The sequence below is a fragment of the Trichechus manatus genome, unplaced genomic scaffold, assembly GCF_000243295.1.
Source record: "Trichechus manatus latirostris isolate Lorelei unplaced genomic scaffold, TriManLat1.0 scaffold00050, whole genome shotgun sequence".
In the NCBI taxonomy this organism is placed as follows: Eukaryota; Metazoa; Chordata; class Mammalia; order Sirenia; family Trichechidae; genus Trichechus; species Trichechus manatus.
In genome coordinates this window covers 11,258,197-11,273,420 of record NW_004443986.1, presented here as the reverse complement: position 1 = coordinate 11,273,420, position 15,224 = coordinate 11,258,197, and the positions used below count along the sequence as shown (strand labels likewise).

The 15,224-nt window shown below is 41.3% G+C and overlaps 1 protein-coding gene across 1 annotated transcript in view; it reads left to right on the top strand.

Annotated features, from left to right (window-relative positions):
* GSDME (gasdermin E) overlaps window positions 1–15,224 on the top strand; it is a 71,422-nt gene that overhangs the window by 34,901 nt on the left and 21,297 nt on the right. Inside the window, exon 3 of the mRNA XM_004377463.1 lies at window positions 13,867–14,038. Within this exon, the coding sequence (XP_004377520.1) occupies window positions 13,867–14,038 (172 nt within the window). The remainder of the gene's footprint in view (window positions 1–13,866; window positions 14,039–15,224) is intronic.

The following is a 15,224-nucleotide window of genomic DNA, read 5'->3' as shown; positions in this document are numbered from 1 at the left end:
GTTGTAAATCCTAACCCTTTTACCTGTAGATGTAATCCCATTTGGGAATAGGGGTTTCTTTGTTATGTTAATGAGGCAATATCAGTGTGGAGTGTGTCCTAAACCAATCAGCTTTGAGATATAAAAGGAGCAGATTAGGCACAGAAGCAAGAAGGCACAAATGGGGAAAGATAGATGCCCTGTGGAGATCTCCAAGGAATGCAAGAAGAAGGCTAGAGAAGCTGAGAGGAGGATTTTCCCCTAAGCGGACAGGGAGCCTTCCCATTGAGCTGGCGCCCTGAATTCAGACTTCTAGCTTCCTAAAAAATAAATTTCTGTCCATTAAAGCCACCGCTTGTGGTATCTCTGTTATAGCAGCACTAGATAACTAAGACACTGGGCAAGGAATTTTGATGGGATGTAGCCCTTGGAGGCTTTGAAGTGAGGGAGGGACATGAAAAAGTACTTCCTACCCAGCTGATGGCCCATAATTCCCATCAGTGCACACACTGTGGCTTTGCATTTGTGGGCTTCTATAAAAGAACCCAGGAAGGTTGCTGGAGCCAGCAAGCATTTGTGTGGCATTTTACTCTGTGCTCAATATACGCTAACTGCTCACCATATGTCATCTCATCTGTGTGAGCTTCTTAGGACTGCTGAAACAAAGCACCACAAACTGGGTGGCTTAAAATAACAGCCATTTATCCTCTCTGAGTTCTGGAAGGCAGAAGTCCAAAATCAAGGTGTCGGTGGGATTGATTACTTCTGAAGGCTCTGAGGGAGAATCTGTTCCATGTGTCTCTCTTAGCATCTGGTGACGGCCAAAGATCCTACCTGTTCCTTAGCTTGTAGATGCGTCACTCCAATTTCTGCCTCTGTCTTACGTGGCATTCTCTCTGTGTTTGTCTCTGTGTCTCTTCTCTTTTTATAAGGACACCAAACCAACCAAACCAAACCCATTGCCGTGAAGTTGATTCCTACTCATAGCAACCCTATAGGACAGAGTAGAACTGCCCCATAGTGTTTCCAAGGAGTGACTATTGGATTCAAACTGCTGACTTTTTGGTTAGCAGCCATAGCTCTTAACCACTGTGCTACCAGGGGTCCATAAGGATGCCAGCCATATTGAATTAGGGCTCACCTTAGACCAGTACAACCTCATGTTAACTTCGCTAATTACATTTGCAAAGGCCCTTTTTCCAAATAAGCTTCCGAGAGTGAGGAGTTTAGCACATCTATTTTTGGCAGGACACAATTCAACCCATGACATTATCTAAATCCCACAACAACCACATGAGGAGGGCAGTGCTACCATCAGTTCATCAATGAAAAAACCAAGGTGCAGAGATGAAGTAACTCAAAGTCATCCAACTAAAGGGCCAGAGCTGGGATTTGACCCCCAGTTGGGCAGGCTCCAGTCTCCCTGCTTTATATATTCCTTCCTGGAAGTGGAGCCCCTGGGCAGCTTCTTACATTGAGATGAGACCTTTCCAGAGATTCACTGCCCATAGTCCTCTACTGAAGCTCACAAATGCAAAGCCACAATGTGTGCATTGATGAGAATTCTCACCTTTCACACCGGAGACCTAGGTTCGATTCCTAGCCAGTGCATCTCATACACAGCCACTACCTGCCTGTCAGTGGAGGCTTGCATGTTACTGTGCTGCTGAACAGGTTATAGTGGAGCTTTCAGACTAAGATGGACTAGGAAGAAAGGCCTAGCAATCTACTTCTGAAAAATCAGCCAATGAAAACCCCATGGATCGCAATGGTCCATATGGATCATAATTGTGGGAATGGTGCAGGACCAGGCAGCTTTTTGTCCATCGTGTATAGGATTGCCATGAGTTGGGGACAACTTGACAGCAGCTAACAACAACAATAATAACAATAATAACATGGGCCACTTAATTGGACCCGAGGTACTTTTTCATGTCACTCCCCTTGCTTAAAAGCCTTCAGTGACTATGTCCCAACTAAACTCTTTGCCCAGGTTATGAGGCCTATGTGATCTGGCCCTTGCCCCCTGTTGACCTCACCTTCCTGCCTTCTGTCTGTGCTCTCTGCCTCTGGAGATACTTTCTGAGCCTGACAAATTTTTGTCTGCTGAGGTATGGGTGAGCTGCTGTGTGTGTGGTTAGGGCTGTGTGCTGAGCTTTGCAAGATAATTAACCTTGAACTGTTTAAAAAACTCAGAAGGATAACTGTGATCCTTTTTGTGCAGATACAAGCTCTAATTTGGTTCTCTTTTCATTTCAACTTCATAGATTCATGGGGTTGTATGAGATCTCTGGAGACGTTATTTCATCTTTTGCTTCTCAGTATGAAATCATCTCCTGTAGATGGAAATTTAATCTGTTCTTGAAATTCCCTGGGGTGGTGGGGTGGGAGCCCCAAGTCTTGGCTGGGTGACCCTGGGCAGGCTACTCCTCACTGGCTTCACTTTCCCCATCTGCAGAATTACTTGCTTGGGCCAGATGACACCTAAAACTCCTTCTAAGAGAGTACACATCCTTGGGGGACAGCCAGATCAGGTCCCTAATAAGCTTTAGGTTAAAAAATTACTTTTTTAGGTGGCCCAAGATGGCAGCTTAGTCACACACATCATGCCATCCCCCAATAGCAAAGAACCGAGAAACCAAGTGAAACAGATAACAATCTGGGAACCCAGAACAGCAAATGGAAGGATGAAGAATTAGACTGAACACTGAAGGGAAGAAGAAACTGAATGAAAGCAGCAAACAAGGAGACTTAAGGAATGTAGACACCTTGCCAGCTGGCCTGGTGCAGTATAGCCATCTTGAGACAAAGTGAGCAGTGTTTCCAGGTGAGGAGCACAGGGAGGCAACTTCAGGGAATCCCCAGTAGGAGACAAAGATACAGTATAAACAAACCTGGAGCGAAGCAAAGTGAGCAGAACATGAACTAGATCTAAGGAGAGAAATTCTGGGAAGGCAGGCAAGAGTCCTAGCGATCTAGGCAACCACAGAGCAGGGCGGGATCCAGAAAATCAGGACAGAACTACTCACCAACAGCAGTCCCTGAACATGTGGGCGGGTGGTGCTGGTGGAGTGGAGGATCCTTGGAGTGACAGCTAGAGATCCTCCATCCAATGAGATTCTGGGCAGCCCCCCCCAACATTTGTTGGGGCTGGGTCCTGATCACTGGCTGCGCTCTGTGTGGAGTGCCTTGGTGATTATGCCAGAGACTGGGGGAACATGCTTCCCCCTTCTGCCCCCCCATCCTCCCAGTGACCAGCGGTGTGCCCCCCCCGCCTGGTGATCTGTGGTGCATGCTCCCACGCTGTCAGACCTGTGACCAGAGGCTTGTGCCTGCTCTGCCCACCCCCGTGCCACCCCGCCCTCCCAGCAGTTGGCAGCCTACACTCCAGACCAGTGATCAGAGGTGTGAGACCCCCCCTTCCCTGCCCTTGCTACCCCACCCACCCAGTGACTAGCAGTGTGAGTTCCTGTGCCACCCTCTCAGTGACTGGTGACCGTGCACCCTTGCCCTGACAACCCAGAAACCAGTGGTGTGCACACACAGTACCCAACCGAGCAACTGGTGAGAATGTTCCCTACACCAGTGCCCCGGTGACCGGCCAGATAGACACATCACATCATCAGCAATGCCAGTCACATCCTGACGGGTACCATCTACCCTTCTGCCAAACAATAAGCAGGAGATCCTAGTGCCCTCATCCAACGTTTGCCCAGCTTCAATGTCACACGTCTTACACCTAAACAGTTCCCTCAGGCTATCTTCACTTCCACTGAAACCACTAGATACCCCACCACCTATGGAGATGCCAATTTGTGCATGCATCACAGGCCTACCCCTTCCATTTGGGTAGCACTCCTCACAGCAGATACGGAAAAATCCTGCCCTGACCTCCAGAGAATGCATTAAATGCTAGCACCAACCTGGAAGGACCCCACAGTTCCACAAGCACTGTGGAAGGACCCATACCACCCAAAACTTGTCACCCAATATCAGGGAAAGAACCTGCTTTCCCACCTCCACTTAATCCTGTAAGGGAAGACGTATGCGCCTAACTACAGAGGACTTGCACATGGGTGTGACCCACCATACCCACTAGTGAGGAAATCACACCCAGCCAACAGATATCACCAAAGTCACATACAGACCAGAACCACAAAACAACAGCAGTTAAAATAATACAAAGGAAGATAGACATTCTAAAGAGAAAGAGAAAAACAAACATACATACAGTGAATCAGTAGACTAACACCTTAGTGCCTCTGAGAAAGCAGACAATAGCAAATCATGTGAAGAATCAGGAAAATATGGCACAAACAAGTGAGAAAAATAAAGAAGCAGAAAGCCTTCCTAAGGAAGAAATGGTAATAGAACTACCTGATAAGGAATTTTTAAAAAACTTACATATAGTATCCTCAAAGAGATCAAGGAAAACAGAGACAAAACCCTACAAGAATTTAGGAAAACAATACAAGAACAAAATGCCAAAATAAATAGACAATTAGAAACCATACAAAAACAACAACTAAAAATCCAGAAGATTAATAATAAAATATCGGACTTAGATAACTCAATGGAAGGACATAGAAGTAGATTTGAATTAATGGAAGAAAGAATCAGTGAAATAGAAGACAAATCCCTTGTTGCTAATTGGTTTGAAGAACAATCAGAAAAAAGAATGAAGAAAAAAGAAGAAAGCTTAAGTTATGTGGGACACTGTCAAGAGGAATAATTTATCCATAATAGGAATTCCAGAAGAGAAGGAGAAAAAAAATCCAGAGAGAATTTTTGTAGATTTATTGGCATAAAACTTCCTTAATATCATGAAAGACAAGAAAGTTTACATCAAAGAAGTTCAATGAACCCCATACAGGATAGACCCCAGGCTAGACCCCAAAAGAAAGTCACCAAGACATATCATAATCAAACTTCCCAAAACGAAAGATAAAGAAAGAATTCTGAGAGCAGCTCGTGAAAAATGAAATATCACCTACAAAGGGATACCAATAAGACCAAGTGCTGATTTCTCAGAAACCATGCAGGCAAGAAAGCAATGGGATGACATATATAAAGCCCTGAAAGAAAAGAATTGCCAACCAAGAATCATATATCCAGTAAAATTCTTTCAAATATGATGCCAAAACTAGGACATTCCCAGAAAAACGGGAGTTAAGGCAATTTGTAAAAACCAGACTAACCTTCCAAGAAATATTGAAGATAGTCCTTCAGAGAACCAACAACATCAGACAACCTGAGATTAAGACACACGACAACATCAATCAGATACCAACTGAGATAAAGAATTCTCAAAAGTAAAATAAAGCTGCAAAACTGAAACCAAGGAACCAGAGATGTCAATCTGTAAATTATGACAGCTTCAAAACAAAAAGGGAGAATAAATGGTGTAGTTGTAGAACTTCCATATGGAGAGAAAGTCAAGGCGGTATTAAGATAGACTGTTTTAAACTTAGGAAGATAAAGGTAAATTTTGGAATAACCACAAAGAAAATTAATAAATCTACTCAGTAAAATAAAGAAGAAAATAAAAAAGACTCAGTAAACACAAAATCAACAACAATGAAGAATGCGAAAAGAAAATCCATAAACAAAAAGAACTCAGCACAGAAAATTAAGCAGAACAAAGAAACTGTTAACACCACAAAAAGAAAAAAAAAGCATAACAAAAAGGCAGCTATATACTCATACCCATCAATAATCACACTGAATGTAAACAGTTTAAATATACCAGTCAAGAGACAGTGGCAGAAGGGTTAAAAAAAAAAAGAGTCCCATCAATATGTTGTCTACAGGAGACACACCTTAGACACAAAGACATAAACAGGTTAAAAATCAAAGAATGGAAAAATACATATCAAGCCAACAGTAACCAAAAGAGAGCAGGAGTGGCAATAATAATTGCTGGTAAAATAGAGTTTAAGTCAAAATCCATTATAAGTGTCAAAGAAGGGCATTATGTAATGATTAAAGGGTCAATCCACCAAGAGGACGTAACCATAATAAATATTTATGCACTCAATGATAGAGCTCCAAAATACATAAACTCTAACAGAATCGAACAGAGAAATAGACAATTCTACAATAGTAGTAGGAGACTTTAGCATACCACTTTCAATGATGGCAGAACAACTAAAAGAAACTCAATAAAGATACAGAAGATCTGAATAACTCGATCAACCAACTCGACCTCATAGGCATATACAGAACACGCCACCCAATAGCAGCACAGTGCACATTCTTCACCAATGCACATGGATCATTCTCTAGAATAGACCATATTTTAGGTCACAAAGCAAGCCTCAATAAATTCAAAAACATCAAAATAGTACGAAGCAGCTTCTCTGATCATAGCACTATAAAACTAGAAAGAATAAGGAAAAAAATTAAATACATGGAAACTGAATAGCACCTTACTTAAAAACTACTGGCTAATAGAAGAAATTAAAAATGACATTAAAAAGTCTTAAAAGTCAAATGAGAATGAAAACACAACATACCAAAACCTTTGGGACACAGCAAAAGCAGTGCTCAGAGGAGAATTTATAGTAATAAAGGAGAATTTATAGTAATAAATGCACACATCAAAAAAGAAGACAGGCCCCAAATAACAGCTTAACCCTACAACTTGGACAAATAGAAAAGGAGCAGCAAAAGAAGTTTACAGTATCAGTAGAAAGGAAAAATAAAGATCAGAGTAGAAATAAATGAAATAGAAAACAGAAAAGCAATAGAAAGAATCAACAAAACTAGAAGTTAGTTCTTTGAGAGGATCAAGAAAATTGACAAACCACTGGCCAAATTGACAAAGGAAGAAAATGAGAAGATGCAAATAACCAAAATAAGAAATGAGATAGGTGACATTACACCAGAACCAAATGAGATAAAAAGGATCATAACAGAATATTATGAAAAATTGTACTCCAACAAATTTGAAAACCTAGAAGAAATGGACAACAACCAAGATAAAAAGGATCATAACAGAATATTATGAAAAACTGTACTCCAACAAATTTGAAAACCTAGAAGAAATGGACAAATTTCTAGAAACACACTACCTACCAAAACTAACACAAACAGAGGTAGAAAATTTGAACAGACCCATAACAAAAGAAGAAACTGAAGAGGTCATTAAAAAAATAAAACTCCCAACAAAAAAAAGCCCCAGCCCAGATGGCTTCACTGGAGAATTCTATCAAACATTCAGAGAAGAGTTGACACCAATTCTACTCAAACTATTCCAGAACATAGACAAGGAACAAATATTCCCTAATTCATTCTGCAAAGCCAGCATAACCCTGACACCAAAGCCAGGCAAAGACACTACTAAAAACGAAAATTACAAACCAATATCCCTCATGAATATAGACGCAGAAATTTTCAATAAAATTCTAGCTAACAGAATTCAACAGCATATCAAAAAAATAACACATCATGATCAAGTGGAATTCATACCAGGAATGCAAGGATGGTTCAACATTAGAAAATCAATGTAATTCACATAAATAAAGGAAAAGAATCCTGTGATCATCTCAACTGATGCAGAAAAGGCAATTGATAAAATCCAACACATTTTCCTGAGAAAAACTCTCAGCAATATAGGAATAGAAGAGAAATTCCTCAACATAATTAAGGGTATATATGCAAAACCAACAGCCAGCGTAAACCAACAGCCAACGTTATTCTCAACGAAGAAAGATTAAGAGCATTCCCCATGAGAATGGGAATGAGACAAGGCTGCCCTTTGTAACCACTCATTCAATATTGTACTGGAAGTCCTAGCTAGAGCAATAAGGTAAGAAAGGGAAATAAAGTGTATCCAAATTGGAAAGGAAGAAGTAAAACTATCCTTATTTGCAGATGGCATGATCTTATACATTGAAAATCCTAAAGACACCACAAGAAAATTACTAGAACTAATAGAAGGATTCAGCAAAGTGGCAGGGTACAAGATCAACACAGAAAAATCAATTGGATTCCTCTACACTAACAAAGAGTACTCTGAAAAGGAAATCAAGGAAACCATACCATTTCCAGTAGCCCCAAAAGGATAAAATACCTAGGAATAAACCTAACCAGGGACATGAAAAACTTATACAAGGAAAACTATAAAACACTACTGCAAGAAACCAAAAGAGATCTACATAAATGGAAAAACATTCCATACTCATGGATTGGAAGACTTAGCATTGTAAAAGTGTCAATACTAACAAAAGCCATCTATAGATATAATGCAATCCCAATCCCAACCCAACAACATTCTTTAATGAAATGGAAAAACTAATCTCCAACTTTATATGGAAAGAAGGAGGCTCCAAGTAGCTAAAGCAATATTGAAGAAGAAGAACAAAGTAGGAGGCCTCATGCTTCCAAATCTCAAAACTTAACTATACAGCCATGGTAATCAAAACAGGCTGGTACTGGTTCAATGACAGACACGAAGACCTATGGAATAGAATTGAGAACCCAGAAGTAAATCCATCTATGTATGGGCAGCTGATCTTCAACAAAGGGTCGAAGTCCAGTCAGTGGGCAAGAAACAGTCTCTTTAACAAATGGTGCTGGCAAAACTGGATATCCCTATGCAGAAAAATGAATCAGGATCCATACCTCACACCATGCACAAAAACTAACTCAAAATGGATCAAGGACCTAAATGGTAAAGCTAAAACTATGAAGTCTTTGGAAAATAACTTAGGATCAAAACTAGAGGACCTAATTTTTGGCATAAGTAGCCTATTAAACAAAACTAAAAATGCACAAACAACAGAAAATAAATTAAGTAACTGGGACCTCCTAAAAATTAAATACTTATGCTCATCAAAAGACTTTACCAAGATAGTAGAAAGAGAAGCTACAGCCTGGGAAAAAAACTTTGACAATGACGTATCTGATAAGGGTCTAATCTCTAAAATGAACAGAAAACTTCAACAACTCAACAACTAAAAGACAAACAATCCAGTTAAAACATGGGCAAAGGACAGACCCTTCACCAAAAAGGACATTCAGGTGGCCAACAAATACATGAAAAGATGATTGCGATCATTATCCATTAGAGAGATGCAAATTAAAACTGCAATGAGATACCATCTCACTCTGCAAAAATGGCAATGATCAAAAGAACAGAAAACAACAAATGCTGTCGAGGTTATAGGGGATTGGAACTCTTATACATTGCTGGTGGGATTGTAAAATGGCACAACAACTATGGAAAACAGTATGGCGCTTCCTCAAAAAGCTAGAAATAGAAATACTTTATGATCCAGCAATCCTACTCCTAGAGATACAAGAGCAGTGACACGAATAGACTTATGCACACCTATGTTCATTGCAGCATTAATCGTAATAGCAAAAAGATGGAAACAACCTAAATGCCCATCAATGGATAAACAAATGTGGTACATACATATGATGGAATTCTACACGACTTTAAAGAATAATGAGGAGGCTGCAAAACATAACATGGATAAATCTGGAGGACATTATGCTGAGTGAAATAAGTCATTCACAAAAAGACAAATATTGTGTGGTCCCACTATTGTAAATAGTCAAGAGTAGAGAGACACATAGAAAGCAAAGTTATTTTTTTTCCCTCTCTCTCACTCTCTCTATATGTATACATTATTTTTTAATTTTTATTTTTCTTAATCATTTGAGTAGATTGCATAAGTCAGGTCTCTTTACCCCTATTAAGTGTGTGTGTTTCAAGAACAAGAATAGTTTCTTTCTTTTTTAAAAAAAATTTTTTTCATTGTACTTTAGATAAAGGATTACTGAACAAATAGTTTCTCATTAAACAGTTAGTACACATATTGTTTTATGACAATGGTTAGCAACCCTGTGACATGTCAACACTGTCGCTTCTCAACCTTGGGTTCCCTATTACCAGCTTTCCTGTCCCCTCCTGCCTTCTAGTCCTTGTCCCTGGGATGTTGTGCCCCATTAGTCTCCTTTTGTTTTATGGGCCTGTCTAATCTTCGGCTGAAGGGTGAACCTCGGGAGTGACTTCATTACTGAGCTAAAAGGGTGTAGAGGGGCCATGCTCTTGGGTTTTCTCCAGTCTCTGTCAGGCCAGTAAGTCTGGTCTTTTTTTGTGAGTTAGAATTTTGTTCTACCTTGTTCTCCAGCTCTGTCCGGGATCCTCTGTTGTGATCCCAGTCAGAGCAGTCAGTGGTGGTAGCTGGGCACCATCTAGTTGTACTGGACTCAGTCTGGTGGAGGCCATGGTAGTTGTGGTCCATTAGTCCTTTGGACTAATCTTTCCCTTGTATCTTGTTTTCTTCATTCTCCCTTGCTGCCGTAGGGGTGAGACCAGTGGAATATCTTAGATGGCTGCTCACAGGCTTTTAAGACCCCAGACACTACTCACCAAGGTAGAATGTGGAACATTTTCTTTATAAACTATGTTATGCCAATTGAGCTAGATGTTCCCCGAGACTATGGTCCCCACAGCCCTCTGCCCAGCAATTCAGTCCCTCAGGGAGTTTGGATGTGTCTGTGGCACTTCCATAACCTTTCCTTGTACAAGTTGTGCTGGCTTCCCCAGTTTTGTGTACTGTCTTACCCTTCACCAAAGTAATCACTTACCTATTGTCTATTTAGTATTTCCCCTCCTACCCTTCCCATCACTTGTAACCAACAAAGATTATTTCTTTTTGTGTGTAAACTATTTCTTGAGTTTTTACAGTGGGGTCTCATACAGTATTTGTCCTTTTGTGATTGACTTATTTCACTCAGCATAATGTTCTCCAGTTTCATCCATGTTATGAGATGCTTCACAGATTCATCATTGTTCTTTATCGTTGGGTAATACTCCATTGTGCCTATGTAGCATTGTTTGTTTATCCATTCTTCTGTTGATGGGCATCTAGGTTGTTTCCATCTTTTTGCTATTGTGAACAATGCTGCAATGAACATGGGTGTCCATATGTCTATTCATGTGACGGCTCTTATTTCTCTGGGATATATTCCTAGGAGTGGGATTGTTGGATCATATGGTATTTCTATTTCTAGCTCAGAAAGCAAAGTTCTTTGATGGTTACTAGGAATGGGAGAGAAAGGAAGGGGGAATCACTTTCTAGATAGTAGACACTTGTTAATTTTGGTAATGGGAAAAGGAATCCAAATATGGGTGAAGTCAGCACAACCTGACCAAGGTAAATAAAGACACTAAGAAGTACACGAGAAAAGGGTAAAATTTTGGTAAATGCTATAACCTACACAATTTTGCAACAACAAAAAAATATGCATGTGGTTATGTAGGTAGATATGGATGCATATGTGGTATAGGAAGGCCTATGCAAGTAAATACATGTGCATGTATAGGTATAGCTATAGGTATATGTATATACACGTTTGTGTGCGCTGCATATGTATCCACGTATATAGCAAACCACATAGAGGGCACAGTTATGGAGGCTTCCTAGACATATCCAAACAACTCGCAGGATTGGTTTACTGGGTCAAATGGCTTGGTCCCATAATCTTGGGGGACAACTTAGTTAGTTGGCATAACATAGTTCACAAAGATAATGTTCTACATCCTAATCTGGTGAGTAGCATCTGAAGTCTTAAAAGCTTGCCAGTGGCCATCTGAGATACAACTATTGGTCTCTCTAGGTATGGAGCAAAAGAGAATGAAGGAAATCAAAAGCTCAAGGAAGAAACTAGTCCACAGGACTAGCAGCTGACACAAACCATAGCCTCTTCAAACCTGAGACCAGAAGAACTAGATGGTGCCCACCTACCACTACCAACTGTTTTGTCCAGTGACACAATAGAAGGTCCCAGATAAAATGGGAAAAAATGTAGAACAAAACTCATATTCTTAAAAAAGACCAGACATACTGGACCGATAGAGACTAGAGCAACCCCCAAGACTATTGCCCCAAGATTCCCTTTGAACTTGGAATTGAAGCTTTTTCTGAAGGTCACCTTTCAGCCAAATAATAGATTGGGTGTGAAATAAACAGTGTCACCCATGAGTAATGTGCTCCTTTAAACAATTAACTAAATGAGACCAAATGGTGAACAGTTACCCAAAAGCAAAGACGAGACAGCAAGGAGGGGAAGGGAAGCTAGATTAATGAAAACAGAATAAACAGAATGGAAATAATGAGAATGCTGACACATTGTAAAAATTGTAACCAATAGCACGGAACAATTTGTATAAAAATTGTTAAAGGGGAACCTAATTTGCTGTTTAAAGTTTCACCTAAAACACAATAAAAATTTTTTTCTTTTTTTTTTTTTAAATTTTTTAAACTGTACTTTAGGTAAAAGTTTACAGCTCAAGTTCATCTCTCATACAAAATTTTATACACATTTTGTCATGTGACAATCCCTACAATGTCGTGTGACAGTCCCAGCAATGTGACAGCACACTCCCCCTTTCCACCCCAGGTTTCCTGTGTCCATGCAACCAGCTCCTGTCCCTTCCTGCCTTCTCATCCTGCCTCCAGAGAGGAGCCACCCATTTGGTCTTGTATATCTGCTTGAACTAAGAAGCAGGCTCTTCATGAGTATTATTTTATGTTTTGTAGTCCAGTCTAGTTATCAGGAGGGATCAGTCCCTGGAGAAGGACATCATGCTTGGTAGAGTACAGGGTCAGCGAAAAAGAGGAAGACCCTCAACAAGATGGATTGACACAGTGGCTGCAACAAGGGGCATAACAACGATTGTGAGGATGGCGCAGGAGCAGGCAGTGTTTCGTTCTGTTGTACACAGGGTCGCTGTGAGTCGGAGCCGACTTCGACAGCACCTAACAACAGTAACAACAACAGTCTCGTCTAATCTTTGTCTGAAGCGTGTTCTCCGGGAATGGTTTTAGTTCTGGGTTAACATAGTATCTGGGGGCTATGGCTTTGGGGGTTCCTCCAGTCTTCATCAGACCATTAAGTCTCATCTAAAATAAACAGTGTCACCCATGAGTAATGTGCTCCTTTAAACAATTAACTATATGACACCAAGCGGTGAACAGTTACCCGAAAGCAAAGATGAGACAGCAAGGAGGGGAAGGGAAGCTAGATTAATGAAAACAGAAAACACAGAATGGAAATAATGAGAATGCTGACATCTTGTAAAAGTTGTAACCAATAGCATGGAACAATTTGTATAAAAATTGTTAAAGGGGAACCTAATGTGCTGTTTAAACTTTCACCTAAAACACAATAAAATATTATTTTTAAAAAATTAATTCAATAAAATAAAGAAGTTCCTTTTTAATTCAAATCATATTTCCTCCTTGCAAAAGGTTGGTGGTTTGAGTCCACCCATAGGCAGCTTAGAAGAAAGGCCTGGCAATCTGCTTCTGAAAAATCAGCCACTGAAAACCCTATGGAGCACAGTTCTATTCTGACACACAGGGGGCTGCCATAAGTCAGAACTGACTGGACGGCAACTGGTTTTTTTACCTGTACTTTAAGCCTGTTCCATTCTCTGTGAGAAGAAATTGGTCACTTTTCACCCCCGCAATCACCCTATATTTTCATGGGCCATGGCTAGAATGCTGTCCCTCAGCCTATGGTAAAATAACAAAGCGGAGCTCCCAGGGTCTCAGGCAGATGGACTGAGTTCCCCTACCGCTGTTTTTTTTTCCTTTCTTCTTGACAAGCCAGCGCTGCCGTTTGTCAGGGAGCCCTGCTGCCTGCCATGCCCAGCCGTTCCTGTAGGCCTGGCAGCTCCAGCTGGCCTCAGGGGAGTTTGGGTTAAGCCTTTCCGGATGAATTGCTTCCTGTCTCCTCGCCAGGAAATAAGTGGTGCCAGTTGTCACCTGTTCATTCCTTAGCCGCCAGCTTTGTAAGAGGACAGCATTTAGACACATCAGTCTGGCTCCAGACACTGGGCCACTCACGGCCATTTTTCTTTTTCAGAACAATAAATCTGAAAAACCCTCTGCTGCAGCAGGTGCTGGAGAGGAGGAATGAGGTTCTGTGTGTCTTGATACAAAAGATCGTGACGACGCAGAAGTGTATTATCTCTGAGCACGTTCAGATTGAGGAGAAGTGTGGCGGCATGGTGGGGATCCAAACCAAGATCGTGCAGGTGAGTGTCCCGGGGGCAGAGGTCACCGAGCCACGAGCCACAGTGGTGTCTCTGGACCCAGGAATGGAGACCTGGCCAGGGACCTCTTTTCTGGGGGGATGTCTTCATTAGTCAGGACTCTGGAGTGAGTTAACAGAAATCCAACTCACATTGGCTTAGTCAAGAAATGTATTGACCCATGTAGCCAGAATGTTGGGGGTAGTCTGGCTTCAACCACTGCTTGGTTTAGGACTGTAAAATTTATAGGAAGGGTGAGCCGCCTGCCCTCGGGCTGATTCCCTGTCAGATAGGCTCCCTCCTGTGGTGCCAGCAGCCCCAGTCTTTTCTCAGACCAGGGGAAAGAGTGCTTCAGGGCTGGCTCTTACTGGACCAACCTGGGTCATGTCCATTCCTGAAGTGAACCCAAGGCCAGGGCAACAGGACACTCAAAGATTGGTCAGGTGGGCCTGGGTCAGGTGCCTTTCCTGTGGGAGAGAGGCTTCTCTGAGGTAATGGGTACTGGCCAGGCTAAAGCCACAGATAACCACAGAGCTGCCTAGAGCCAGGGGTCTCAAAATGGTTACTTTGTGATCAGCTTCCTCAAATCCTTTGTGGATTGAGTTAGGGCAGGTAAAGATCAGTATATCAACAGATACTTCTGGATTAAATTATAGACAGTCTTCCCAAGCTGACCCATGAGCCAGTATTAAACTTTGATGGAATAAGTGGCCATCAACCCCAGACTTCCCCTCCAGCCTGCCACAGTGTTCCACTCTTAGAGATTTACTTCTTGAAGTTAAATTTTTTTAATATATTTTATTTTGTTGTTGAGAATACACATAGCAGAACATATACCAATTCAACAGTTTCTACATGTACAATTCAGTGACATTGACTACGTTCTTCAAGTTGTGCAACCATTCTTATCCTCCTTTATCCAAATTATTCCTCCCCTATTAACTTAAATTCACTGCCCCCTAAATTTCCGATCTAAGCCTTTGAGTTGCTACTGTCTGTTTGATCCCATATAAACCAGAAAAAAAACCTGTTGCTGTCGAGTCGATTCCAATTCATGGCGATCCTTTAGGACAGAGTGGAACTGCCCCATAGGGTTTCCAAGGAGCAGCTGGTGGATTTGAACTGTTGACTTGTTTGGTTATCAGCCAAGCTGATAACCACTGCACCACCAGGGCTCCTGATCCCATAT